At 41.8% G+C, this 14,644-nt stretch overlaps 1 protein-coding gene across 1 annotated transcript; it reads right to left on the minus strand.

Annotated features, from left to right (window-relative positions):
- Positions 1–965: 965 nt before the first annotated feature.
- Positions 966–7,258, minus strand: C6H4orf36 (chromosome 6 C4orf36 homolog). The gene is made up of 3 exons (XM_059066425.2): positions 7,194–7,258; positions 1,517–1,671; positions 966–1,099 (listed from the first exon to the last, which is right to left on the minus strand). Exons 1-3 carry the CDS (start codon positions 7,256–7,258, stop codon positions 966–968), a joined length of 354 nt encoding a protein of 117 aa, XP_058922408.1.
- Positions 7,259–14,644: the final 7,386 nt, after the last annotated feature.

Here is a 14,644-nt window from a genome sequence, read left to right on the forward strand (position 1 = left end):
ATTTTCATATCATTTTCACACATGTATGTGTGTTCCACATGCTCCAGAGGGTATCCCAGAAAGACAATATGAAATTAGGCAAAAGGAAAAAAGACGGTTTTTTAGAAGAACAAAAACGAAGTAAGTTCTACTTGTCACTTTAAAGTACCACATGAGTTGAGAACAGACTTGAGGACACAGAGGGTGGAGGGGAGGCTAGGACCTAGTGAGAGAGTAGCATTGACATATACACAGCTACTGGGAAGCTGCTGCATAACACAGGGAGATCAGCTTGGTGCTTTGTGACCACCTAGAGGGGTGGGATAGGGAGGATTCGAGGGAGGCTCAAGAGGGAGGAGATATGGGGATATATGTATATGTATAGCTGATTCACTTTGTTGTACAGCAGAAACTAACACAACATTGTAAAGCAATTATACTCCAATAAAGATTATTTTAAAAAATAAAGTACCACATGAGAATAGTAAATGATGTTTCATTGAAAACTGGAAATTAGAGAGTTACTAAAATGAAACCTACAATTTTTCTTAATCAAACAAAATTTTTCACAGTTAATCATTTTATAAATAATTTCCCTCTCTCCTTTCTTGGTACCTCCTTGGGGTCTCAAAGATGAAAATTCAAAATATTCTTCAAAATAATGTCTCTTGTTGGGGGGATGCCTCTGACAAGGATTTTCCTTTTTCCTTAGTGCAACTTTACAAAAATCAAAATGAATAGCACAAACGACTCGATGCCAGCTACATTTTCATTTACTTACAGTACTGTTGCTTGTGATACAATGGTACAAATACGTGACTGGGACCCAGAAGATCTGTTCAGAGCTGTCAACTAACCCACGGGAGCTGGCTCATCCACCAGGGGGCATTCAGATGACTGCACCAAACTTCACACAGTGGAAGGTCAGAGCCCTTCATCCTCTTTGGATGCAGAAAGCACAGCGTACAGATTCAACTAGATGACTGTCACTTAGGTGGGAGAGGTCTTCTCAAACCAACTGGCCTTTCCCTTAGGGAAAACTGAATTTCCTTGGCTGCATTTTCCTCACATTTCAGGTTATTCAAGCGCTTCATTTCATACTCCCTTTCAAGTTGGATGGCTGAAAAATAAAATACATGAAGCAATCCAACTGACATTTTTCACCAGGCATAATTTAGTCAAAACTGAATATTTAGCACACAGAAAAATTCACATTCTTGAATACTAAACAAGACAGGGCTACATAGATAGGGAGTATGGGTGTGAATGATCAGATTTAAACATTTGTCTAATAATCAAAATAACACACAAAATTTGCAATTTATTAAAATAGTTCCTACAGAAACATAGGGACACCAAGGTGGGAAAGCCTGGAGGGAGGGGGCAGGTGGTGATGGGATGAACTGGGAGATTGGGATTGATATATATACACTAATATGTATAAATTGATAACTAATAAGAACCTGTAGTATAAAAATAAATAAGTAAATAAAATTCAAATAAAAAAATATAATAAAGTAGTTCCTTCAGAACTTACATTCTGCTGAAGGGAGCAGACCATCCTTAATGGTTTTACATTTTTTGAGGTGTATAGAACTATCAAATACAATTTCTTCCAAGAAAGGCAACTTGATGTTGGCTAGGTTTGTGTACCAGGTCTTTGTGAGTAATACAAGTTCCCAGGGTTCCTGTCTAGGGCAAAAATTCATTAATTCTTTCAATAAATATTTATTCACATCTACTGCAGGATATAGAGAAGACATTTGAATTCTCAGTTCTATTTTCCACTAGACACTTTGGTTTACAGGAGAGTATTCAGGATTTTTCAGAGTTGCAAACCTAGCCAGGAGAAGGAGCCTTATATTAACTAATGTAGAGATATACTGAAAATGACCATAAATTATAATGACAGAAATTTTTGCTCAAAAAACAGCCTCTTTGGAGTCAATCCAATCTTTACATGTCCTTAAAGACGATGTAGTTAAAAACTGTAAGCTTGGGCTTCCCTGGTGGCGCAGTGGTAGAGAGTCCGCCTGCCAATGCAGGAGACAAGGGTTCGTGCCCCGGTCCGGGAAGATCCCACATGCCGCAGAGCGGCTAGGCCCGTGAGCCATGGCCGCTGAGCCTGCTTGTCCGGAGCCTGTGCTCTACAACGGGAGAGGCCACAACAGTGAGAGGCCTGCGTACCGCAAAAAAAAAAAAAAAAAACTGTAAGCTTGGGACTTCCCTGGTGCCACAGTGGTTAAGAATCCGCCTGCCAATTCAGGGGACATGGGTTCGAGCCCTGGTCCAGGAAGATCCCACATGCCGTGGAGCAACTAAGGCCGAGTGCCACAACTACTGAGTCTGCGCTCTAGAGCCCACGAGCCACAGCTACTGAAGCCCATGCTCCTAGAGCCCACGCTCCACAACGAAGAGAAGCCACTGCAATGAGAAGCCCACGCACCGCAGCAAAGAGTAGCCCCTGTTTGCCGCAACTAGAGAAAGCCTGCGCGCAGCAATGAAGACCCAATGCAGCCAAAAATTAATTAATTATTTATTTTAAAAAAGAAAAAAAAACTAAGCTCCAAGTCTTTTTTGGCTGATCAAAAATATGATCACGGGCTTCCCTGGTGGCGCAGTGCTTGAGAGCCTGCCCACTGATGCAGGGGACGCGGGTTTGTGCCCCGGTGCGGGAGGATCCCACATGCCGCGGACCGGCTGGGCCCGTGAGCCATGGCCGCTGAGCCTGCGCATCCGGAGCCTGTGCTCCGCAACGGGAGAGGCCACAGCAGTGAGAGGCCCTCGTACCGAAAAAAAAAAAAAAAAAAAAAAAGATCACATTAGGGAAGGAACAAAGGGAATACTCACACGTTGAGCAGAGTGCCTGGCACACACTAAGGCTTTGAGTGTGTGATCTGATTTTAATCTTTACAACTACCATGGAGGTAGAAAAGGAAAACAAAGACTCAGAAGTTAACAGAGAACCACAGCTGGGATATAACGTAGGTGTATACAGAAGCACTAGTACCAAGAGAATCCTTAGAAAACTGGAGAAGTGAATGAAACCCCAACTACAACATTTAAAAATAATCACAATGAAATTTTAATGGATTGTTTTATGTATCCTAATTTGGAACTTTAAAATATCAGCTATGTTTCTCATCTACAGTCAACGTGAGTTCATATGCATGAGGAAAGATGAAAGACCTGCTTTGGTACAAGTAGGGGAAGTGAGCATATTACACACATGTCATCTGTTTTCCTCCTCCAGCTTACTTCTTATTTTATCATCTAACTTTAAGGAGTGACTTGAAGTCTATAATTATTATAAATGCACTTGAACAAATACACAAAGATGTATTTACAAGAATGCTCATTGAAGCATTGTTTGTCCCAAAAAAAACTCCACAAAATAACCTTAATATCTATCAAGAAGAGCCTGGTTCAAGAATATACAATGGGGCTTCCCTGGTGGCGCAGTGGTTGAGAATCCGCCTGCCGATGCAGGAGACACGGGTTCGTGCCCTGGTCCGGGAAGATCCCACATGCCGCGGAGCAACTAAGCCCGTGAGCCATGGCCGCTAGGCCTGCGCGTCCGGAGCCTGTGCTCCGCAATGGGAGAGGCCACAACAGTGAGAGGCCCGCATACCACAAAAAAAAAAAAAAAAAAAAAAAAAAAAAAAAAAAAAAGAATATACAATGGAGACAAGACAGCCTCTTCAATAAATGGTGCTAGGAAAACTGGACAACTACATGTAAAAGAATGAAATTAGAACACTACCTAACCCCATACACAAAAATAAACTCAAAATGGATTAAAGACCTCAATGTAAGACCAGACACTATAAAACTCTTAGAGGAAAATACAGGAAAAACACTTTGACATAAATCACAGCAAGATCTTTTAAGACTCACCTCCTAATGAAAATAAAAAGAAAAATAAGCGAATGGGACCTAATTAAACTTAAAAGCTTTTGCACAGCAAAGGAAACAATAAACAAGACGAAAAGACAACCTACAGAATGGGAGAAAATATTTGCAAATGAAGCAACAGACAAAACATTAATCTCCAAAATATACAAACAGCTCATGCAGCTCAATATCAAAAAAAAACCCAATCAAAAAATGGGTGGAAGACCTAAATAGACATTTCTCCAAAGACGACATACAGCTGGCCAAGAGTCACGTGAAAAGATGCTCAACAGCACTAATTATTAAAGAAATGTAAATCAAAACTACAATAAGGTATCACCACACACCGGTCAGAATGGCCATCATCAAAAAATCTACAAACAACAAATGCTGGAGAGGGTGTGGAGAAAAGGGAACCCTCTTGCACTGTTGGTGGGAATGTAAATTGATAAAAGCCACTGTGAGAACAGTATGGAGGTTCCTTAAAAAACTAAAAATAGAATTACCATATGGCCCAGCAATCCCACTCCTGGGCATATATCCTGAGAAAACCATAATTCAAAAAGACACATGTACTCCAATGTTCATTGTAGCACTATTTACGATAGCCAGGACATGGAAACAACCTAAATGTCCATTGACAGATGAATGGATAAAGAAGAGGTGGTAGGTATATATAATGGAATATTACTCAGCCATAAAAAGAAATGAAATTGAGTCATTTGTAGAGATGTGGATGGACCTAGAGTCTGCATACAGAGTGAATTAAGTCAGAAAGAGAAAAGCAAATATCGTATATTAATGCATATATGTGGAATCTAGAAAAATGGTACAGATGAACCTATTTGCAGGGCAGGAATAGAAGGGCAGACGTAGAGAAAGGACTTGTGGACACAGTGGGGGAAGGGGAGAGTGGGATGAATTGGGAGATGGAGGTTTGACATAAATACACTATCATGTGTAAAATAGATAGCTAGTGGGAACCTGCTGTATAGCCCAGGGAGCTCAGCTCTGTGATGGCCTAGCTGGGTGGGATGGGGGGAGAATAAAAGGGGGGGGCTTCCCTGGTGGCGCAGTGGTTGAGAGTCCGCCTGCCAATGCAGGGGACGCGGGTTCGTGCCCCAGTCCGGGAGGATCCCACATGCCGCAGAGCGGCTGGGCCCATGAGCCATGGCCGCTGAGCCTGCGCGTCCGGAGCCTGTGCTCCGCAACGGGAGAGGCCACAACAGTGAGAGGCCCGCGTACCACAAAAAAAAAAAAAAAAAAAAAAAAGAGGGAGGGGATGTGTGTATACATATGGCTGATTCACTTCGCTGTGTGGATGAAACTAACACAGCACTGTAAAGCAATTATACCCCCCCCCCCAAAAAAAAAGAGCAGCCTGGTTAAACAAACTGTAGTACACACATGTAATGAAAGAATGAGATTTATCCTTATATATTGATTTGGAAAGATGAACAATAAAACAGCTAATGCTGGGAATTCCCTGGCAGTCTATTGGTTAGGACTCCACTCTCTGCCGAGGGCCGGGATTCAATCCCTTGTCGGGGAACTAAGATCCCACAACCCACATGGCGCGGCCGAAAAAAAAAAAAAACAGCTAATGCTTACCTAGCACCTACTACACTACATGCAAGACACTGTTTTAATCAGTATACACATATAAACACATTTAATTACCAGAGTAACCCTATGAAGTAGGCAGATGCTATTGTTATGCTCATTTTACAGATTAGGAAACAAGAACAGAGACCAACTTGCTCAAGGTCACAAGGCTTGGGTTCGAAATTTCAACCCAGAAAGTCAGACTGTAGAAACTGTGCTCTTAACCACTAGGCTACACACGATATAGGTGGGGAGAGAGCAATATAATCCCATGTGTAAAAACGTGTGTGTATATACATATGTGTGTGTGTATCTTATGTAACAGACAGAAATTCTAAAAAATATATAAAACATTTTACCTGAGCGGGATAGGGCGGGTAGGGCAGGGATGGCAATGCAGATGTGAGAGGTAACATTTTTATTTTCCTTTCAAATGCTTCTATACTCTTTGAATGTTTTTAGTGTATTTTTTTATAATCTTCTAAAAATACTTAATCAAAAAAAGCCCAAGGTGAGGAGGTGCGTGAGCTGGTGAACTCCAAATACTGCTACTACCATTCTATTCCTCTTAATTTAGCTGCTCTTATAAATAGAATATCAAATACTTTCTTGTGAGAATGATAGAGAAGACACTGGTTTTGCAGATGTTATTCGTGACATAAAATGCTATATAGCCAAAACCACAGAATCAGTGCTTTAAATCATTCTCTAGATACAGGAATATCTTCGTTATAAAAATTATGTTTACAATAATGACTACAGTGGTATTTGTCTATATTTCAATGTCTAAATACATACTGAACTAACAAATCTAAATAGAATGCAATGATGAGTTCTCTCTGGTTTTCCCATATCTCTGGTCTTACAACCCCATAGGGTGTCTCCATTTACTTCTTAGAACACTGTCAAAAAGTAAAATTCAATTGACTCACCACGGTAATATGTCATACATTGTGGCAGAGAGGTTTAAAAAAACAAGTCCAAAAATTAAAAACAAGGTAGCACAGAGTGAAACTACCATGTAGTAGCAACCCATGTTTATTATGGGTTTACTATTATGTCGGGCAACATGCAAGTACCTTACATACATTACTTCATTTGTATTCCAAACCATATAGGTAGGTATTGATATGTCTATTTCACAGATGTGGAGGCCAAGGTACAGAGAAGTTAAGTAATTTGCTCAAGGCAGCATGGGGAGCCAGTGGCAGGGCCAGGCTTTGAGCCCAGGTCTTCTTGATGTCCACACATTGCCTGACAAAATGTACAGGATGCAAAACTGACTCTCTGTACCAGCTAATTAAGTGTTCTGTTAAGATATATCAGACACCAAGGCATTTTTAGGTAGATTTACACTATCTAGAGAGGGATTTTAAAGTGGTTCTCTGCATTGGAAAATGTTGCTTTGGAGTAAAGAAGACTCAGGCTTCTAACCCTGTCACTTCCTTACTACATGACTGTGGGACCTGGATCATACCACTTCTTCAAACCTCAGTTTCCTCATTTCACAGTGTTGTTTTATTGTAAAAACCAAGTAAGAAAATTTATAAATCCTTATAAAAGCATTTTCCTTTTAAAAACATCAGTACCCAGACACCTGAGAATGCCTCATATAGTCCGGTATCTCATAGGGAATGTAAGGGTGTCCAATACTTTTATTTTAACAAGGACACTCCCCAGCCCAAGTCAACGCTTACCAGGATAAATATACTTACACTTTATAACAACTGCACCTCAAAATGGTTTCCACTGCGTTCTTTCTTGGCAAGCCATAAGCCATGGTGAATTATTACAGTCCAATTTCCTAATTGTCTGATGTAATGACTCAGGTATTCTGTTCACTTTGTCTGAAATGATTGCAATGCACCTAATTAATATTAAAATAAAATATTCACTTGAATATTTTTAATATCCAAATAATAAAAAAGATTCAGAAAAAAATTTTCTGAATGTAAGAACGTCCCTTATCAACATTCACTGAACTGAATTCCTAATGTAGAACTGTGTTCTCTTTTATTTTCCACGAACTCATTTTATCATGTCTTGCCATGTAAGGAGAAGATGCCAGGTGAACAGCATCGGCATTCCGGCCCGGTATATTGTCATTGCCTAAGTCTACCAAACTGGCTCAAATACCTCATCACCAAAAGGTGTCTGATTGTGGCAATGTTAAGCGACAAATAGCTCTGCGGACACAGGAACTTCCCGTCCTCCACCCGAGCCCTTTAAAGGATGCAAACCTTCCCAGGTTTTTCCTTTTTCAAAAATCTGAACTTAAAACAAACCAAAAAAAAACACCTCTGAACTTAAAACGTGGCCCACTTCAAGCACCACTTCCACTTCCCTTCCAACGCACACTTCTTCGGGACGAGTATCCCCACCGCCGGACGCGGAGACCCCGGGAGGAACCCGCGGCCTGCAGGGCCTGGAGCCGGGAGCGGGGGGATTAAGGGGATGGGGAAAGGAGGCGGAAGGGGAGGAGAGGTAAGGGAAGAGGCAGAAGAAGGGGAGCGAGAAGAAGGGGAAGGAGAAGAAGGGGAAGGCGGGCCCTCGCCGGCCGCGCCTCAAACCACTGCCCCTCCCATCCGCCCCACACACGCGACGGCCGCGTCCGCTCCGCCCGGGCCTCGCTCACTTCGCCCGGGCCTCGTGAGAGGGGTCCTGGGAGAGGTCGGCGGTTACCGGCGCTCTGGGGTCCGGGAGGGTCGCGGTCCCCTGGGGATCGAGGGGCAGAGCGCGCGCCCATCTAGTCGCCCATGGCCGCGCACACGCCGCGGTCCCCGCTCCTCCTTCCTGCTCGCGACAGGAGCTGAGGGCGGCCCTGCGTCAAGCCCCAGCCTCAATAAAGGGCTTTGTGGTGCCGGCCCCGACCGCGAGGAGGCCGGGGCGCCGGGCCCGGGACACGCGCCCCGCGGGGTCCCCTCGGGGCGGGGGCTCCGCGTCCCACAGCCGAGGGCTGGCTCACACTTGACGGGACAAAGCCCACAGCGACACATAGGGCTGTAAGCGAGGCCTTTCCTTAAAAACGACGGTTCTGAGTGTGAGGGGGTTGTGTGAAGCGACCTGAGGAGTTGGTTTGGGGGCAGCACTTGCAGAAACGCACCCGGTTCTGACGTGCTGACAGTGTGTGAGTCTCACGGGTGCCCTGAAGGAGCGGAAGCGCTGTTAGTGCCCGCGGGCCCCGGTGCGTCAGGGCCGCTTTAAGCCCTAAAGCTCGAAACACCTCATGTGTGTTAAGGGCAAAATAGGATCTGAAAACGTGGCCTCATGGACTAGTTTCTGAAGTAACTACACTGTGGTGATTCGGGATGAACCTATATTTTAGTACGTCGGGTGGTCACCACTTAACATCAAATGAAAATATTAATAGTTTACCTCTATTTTATGTGACGGTTTTGGAGTCAGAACTGGTTTGGCATTCTAGTTCTGCCACTTGCTGACTTTAGATCTTGCCTACGTAAGTTCTCTAAGCCTTAATTTCTTCACCTATAAAACAAGTGTAATATTCTATATCTTACGGGGTTGTTGTGAGGTTCAAAGATCGGGTCTGTAAATTCTCTGCCACAGGGTAAGTGCCCAATTATATAATTTTGAGCCTAGTACCAACTTTATGGAATAGGCGAGGGATTACTCATTCCAATTGTAGAGAGGAGTAATGAACTAGAGAGGTTAAAGGACTGCCCAAGGTCAGATAGCTAGGGAGTTACAGGGCCAACTTTTGAAGCTAAACGCAGTAGACCCACCTGTAGAGGATACTTTTGTGCCTCCCAGAAACAAGAAGATGAGGACTCGCTTGCTCTTTAACATTTCTGTTCTAGTACCAATGGAAAAGGAGCAGCCAGGAGTGAAAGGCGGTTGCTAGTATTTTAACACAAGGAATGGTGAAGCCATGAATGGATTGTGAAATCAAAGCAGTAGATTTTCACCCGAATTTTTTTAATGGATTAACGTAGAATGGTGGGAAGGAGTAATGAGAATCCAACATGCAAATAAGTGTTTTTAGTTATCATTTTGTGGAACTTTCACACCCAGAGATAGGCCACCTTACAGCTGAAGTGGCCATGGTTTCGTGGCCTGTTTTCTTTTTTATTTTATTTTTTTTTTATTTTTTTGCGGTACGCGGGCCTCTCACTGTTGTGGCCTCTCCCGTTGCGGAGCGCAGGCTCCGGACGCGCAGGCTCAGCGGCCACGGCTCACGGGCCCAGCCGCTCCGCGGCACGTGGGATCTTCCTGGACCGGGGCACGAACCCGTGTCCCCCGCATCGGCAAGCGGACTCACAACCACTGCGACACCAGGGAAGCCCCTGTTTTCTTTTTATAGATGAAGAAGACGCAGGGAGAGAATGTGGTAGGTCCAGGATCACACTGGGAGAGATCAGTCTGTGATTTCTCCATTTGGGAACTCCATTTCCTGTATACATACATTATTCCTGAAAATTGTGTTTAGTTATTTCCTATGTGACTCACTTTGAATAAATGTGGTGCTAGTTAGAGCATAACTTCTCAAACTAGCTCATAAAAGGTATTGTGGCTTCCTTCTTGCCCTCTCTCTTAGATCACTAACCCTGGAAGAGGTGGCTGTGTTGGGAGAAAACTCAAGTCAGCTTATTGACATGCAAAGGAATCAAGGCCTCTAAGCAACAACTGGTGAGGATCTGAGGCCTCTAAGCAACAACTGGTGAGGAGCTGAGGCCTCTTGCCGTCAACCATGTGAGTGAAACATCTTGGAAGCAGGTCCTCCAAGGCTCAAGCAAGCCTTCAGATGACTGTAGTCCCAGCTGATGTCCTCACTGAAACTTCATGGGAGATCCTAAGCCAGAACCACTTAACTAAGCCACTTCAGGATTCCTGGCCCTGAAAAAAAACAAGATAACAAATGTTCATCATTTTAAGCCACCAACCTTAGGCATATTTGTTACAGAGCAATAGATAACTAATGTACCATTAAGTATCTTGTTGTAAAAGGAATATTTTACATAGAAGAAAATAGCCATATTTTTATAATTGAGATTAATGGTTTGATTAAAATGAACAGTAAAACACATTATGCTTTACTGACATTTACTGGGCAGCTGATTTTGCTAAATCTCATCTAGGACCAGTATAGATCCTTAAAAACCATCAGCAGAGAAAATATACTTGACCTTTGAACAACAGCGGTTTGAACCGTGCAGGTCCACTTATATGTGGATTTTTTCAGTAGTAAATACTACAGTACTACATGATCCAAGGATGGATAAATCTTTGGATACAGAGGAACCACATATACGGAGGGCTGACTATAAGTTATACTCAGGTTTCTGACTGTGCAGGGGTCAGTGCCCCTGAACCCTGCATTGTTCAAGGGTCAACAGTGTATGGTAACCACCACTCCCCCACGTGGATTTATAAACAAACATAACACTAAATCCTATAGAATGTGGAAGGATATCCAATATAGATCTAGTTCTACCCCCACCCCATTATCACTATTTCAGTATTTTCTTTTGAAATATCAAATTATTTCTAAACATCTCTCTCACTGTCTCTCTCTCTCCCTCTCTGTCTTTCCCTCTCCCTCTTCCTCCTTTCCCTTCCTCCCTCCCACCTCCCCTCCCACCTTTTCTCACTCTGTCTCTATCTATGACCTCTCTCCCCCTGTTTTTCTGGTGCCCTACACACATCTTCCTGTTGGATAAGCCTTCACTGATCTCATCTATTCCAAAAAGTTGCCACTTTTCATTTAAACTGGTTAAGAGCATTGCTGCCACCTAGTGATAAAATTAAAGTACAAGGAGGACTGTAAAGGAGACAATAATCATAACACAACACAAAACCAATACTAGTGTGATAACATTTACCGTACTTTGGGCACTGTTCTAGATGCTTCATATACATTGTCTCATTTAATTATCACAACAATAGATGCTATTATTTAGTGATGTAATTTTCTGGTTATTAGAGAAGAAAAAACAGACACCTCAAGCAGGTCACAGGATTTGACCCAAGATTATGATTCTGATTTTCTGCTCTCTCTACCTCACTGTACATTCTCCCAGGATAGTAATTAGGGCAAAGTGTTAGAGTATATACTTGTAAATATTTTTGCAACTGCTCTTCGAACATTCTGTTAATTTCTCATTATATATACAGTATATATGTATCTGTTCTACTTTCAAAGAGCAATGTTTTATTTCTTTTAACTTAATATGTAAATCACAGATGCAACCTACACTTTTTTCATGGCTACACCCAAAACTTCTCTAGGAATGATACCAACTCAAAGACAGTGATAAAGTAATTCATCTGCGAAAACTTTGCAATCACCACAGAACTTAACAGCACTGAAAACCCTAAATGTTCTCAACCCTTCTGTACTATCACCCTCCTAATTCTCTCACTTCTCTAGCTACTCCCTCCCGTGTTTCCCTCTTTGTTCCTCCGCTTAAATTGGTTTATGCCCGTAGCTGTGATGCCCTTCTTCCGCTATCTGTTTTACCCCAGTACTCTCAGTGGCTCACTCTCAGTAATGTAATTATCACTTCTCTTTCTTGCCTTCTTTCTGAATTCATATCCTGCATTTCCACTGGTTGGTGGGAACTTCCTACCTGAATATCCTGTTCAGCTGAAAATTTCAGCATATCCAAAATGTAATTCATCACCTATTCCCTAAACCATCTCTTCTGTTTCTATTTCTGGGGATGCCCCAGGAGTCTCCCATGAGCCACACTTAGAGCATCAAGCCATTTTAAAGCATATTGTTGGATAGCTAGTCCATGCCAGCCATCATTCTTGGCCATCTTACATGACATCTGATCCTCACAGCTTAGGAGGGAAGAAGACAATAGTTTCCCTACACAGTAAAGGGGGAAAGAGTTTATAGGCTTACAAGATGACTTGCTTACAATAACACAACTAGTAAGTTGCAGAGTCAAATTTAACCCAGGTCTGTTTCACTCCTGACCTACCTCCTTGAGTTCTCCGGATCTTATGACTGGACTCTATGTCCTTTTGTCCGTCATTGTATCCTTACAACATTCACTACCCACCCATTTTATTTGAGGTTAATGGAGTATGTTTCTGTACCTTAAACACATGATTTTCTGACCAGAACAAAGAATAATAGCCTCAGCTAGTGTCTTCTTTGCTCTGCTTAGAGGCAGAAGTTACAATTTTCTAGGTACCGACTTCTCCTGTTCTTTGTGAGTCAAAGCAGATCAGAATCCATTATCCTGATCCAAGACTATGACATGTGATTTACAGCCCAGGATTCTCCCCAGGACAAAAATCTGGAGCAGTGGGGATCCCTGGCTGGCTCTCAGGAGGGCACCACAAACTGCATTTACCATGAAGCTGTTTACACCAGAAGAGCTCAGTCCCTGACAGCAACACTTGAATTCCTCCATTGCACAGACATAAAACATTTGTTGTAAAAATGGGAAGAAAGGTCTTTCTTTGCACAGCTTAATATATGAGGCCTTTGGGATGTTACAGCATCACCCTATAAGGTTCAAATTAAAACAAAGAATTTATCTGCTTCAGTCCAATTGACATTTCAATTTCATGCTAATTTATAATGTTACTTTAAGAGTAAGCAGGAGGGCTTCCCTGGTGGTGCAGTGGTTGAGAGTCCGCCTGCCGATGCAGGGGACACGGGTTCATGCCCTGGTCTGGGAAGATCCCACATGCCGCGGAGCGGCTAGGTCTGTGAGCCGTGGCTGCTGAGCCTGCATGTCCGGAGCCTGTGCTCCACAATGCGAGAGGCCACAACAGTGAGAGGCCCGCGTACCGCAAAAAAAAAAAAAGAGTAATTAGGAGCAATCAGAAAACAATAGATGAGATCTCTCATTATTCATTAAATATTTGTTAAAATGATTCACAGTTTGTTGATTTTTCAAATATATTATAAATCACATCAATTGAACTCCTTTCCTGAGGAGGTAGAGACCATCTGAAGAGGTGGTATGCTCTGAGAGAAAGGGTCTAACTAGGAATCCAAAACACCTGGGCTGTAGACTCTTCATAAATATGAATGGTTTCTAAGCCTTTGTATCACTTATGAACCCTAATATGTAGCTCTCAGAAATAGTTTTATGAGTCCATGAATTTGTCTAAATCCTTCACATAAATATTTCAGTGCTAAGTCATTAATAAGTTAGTAAAGGACAATAATTTTACCTATTTTATATTTTGGCATATTTGTATAAAGAATTCATTAAAGTTAGTGTATAAAATGATATAAATTCTGTTTGTCCTAAAACTTTTTCTTCTGAAGAATAATATCCCAGGTTTACCGTATACATAAACTCTAACTTTATTCATTTCAGTGATTCATGTTTCATCTTAAGCTTTAATTCAGTTAAACTTAAGGCAATTTAACATATATCTATTGAGCACTTTCTGTATGCAGGGTTCTATGATTGGCCTGTACAGTTTAAACTTTGTCCTCCCTTTCCTCCCTCCCCCTATATGTAAGAAAAGCTCTTTTCCCTTGAAGATTTAAGTCAGTTATGAAAAAGATACATTCTCAGCTTGGAGAAATATGGAAAAAAGAAATCATTGCCTCTCTTTCTGTCATTTGTGAAAGTTGTCTTGAAATAATTAAGATTCCTTTTTTAAGACAAAATCTAAAATTAGAATGCATATAAGCTCCCATAGGCAATAAATATCAATCTACTAAAATTCTGGATTTAAAAAAAAGGAATTATTTCAAAGCATAGAATTTCTTATACTTGCTCAAACACTGAATTTCTAATGTTAAACCTATCTGTGAATTTTACTCCTTAATTTTTGTCATCTGCTTGAACCTCTAAGACAAATTCTTTTTTCTAAACTTTATCATGGGATAATTGACAAATATAATTGTATGCATTTAAGGTGTACAAAGTGATGATTTTTATATGCATATACATTATAAAATGATTGCCAAGGTCAAGAAAATTAACACATCCATCACCCCACATAGTTAACACATTAACTCTGTGTGTGTGTGTGTGTGTGTGTGTGTGTGTGTTTAGAATGCTTAAGATCTACTCTCAGCAACTTTCAAGTATACAATACTGTATTACTAACTATAATCACCAATTCTTTTTTTTTCATTTTTTCATTTTGAATTTGGAAGCTTTACCTACAATCACTGTTTCAGTCCACTGCAGTAGCTTTTACATGCTCAGATTATCCTATCTTT

Source organism: Kogia breviceps, chromosome 6 (genome assembly GCF_026419965.1).
Source record: "Kogia breviceps isolate mKogBre1 chromosome 6, mKogBre1 haplotype 1, whole genome shotgun sequence".
Classification (NCBI taxonomy): Eukaryota; Metazoa; Chordata; class Mammalia; order Artiodactyla; family Physeteridae; genus Kogia; species Kogia breviceps.

Excerpts from the sequence above, each read along its gene's own strand:
- C6H4orf36 (XM_059066425.2), bottom strand. The coding sequence starts at position 7,258 with ATGGCTTATGGCTTGCCAAGAAAGAACGCAGTGGAAACCATTTTGAGG. Across the intron at positions 1,672-7,193 it reads AGGTGCAGTTGTTATAAAGT|ACAGGAACCCTGGGAACTTG; the intron begins GTAAGTATATTT and ends TTTTTGCCCTAG. Across the intron at positions 1,100-1,516 it reads TCTGCTCCCTTCAGCAGAAT|CCATCCAACTTGAAAGGGAG; the intron begins GTAAGTTCTGAA and ends TTTATTTTTCAG.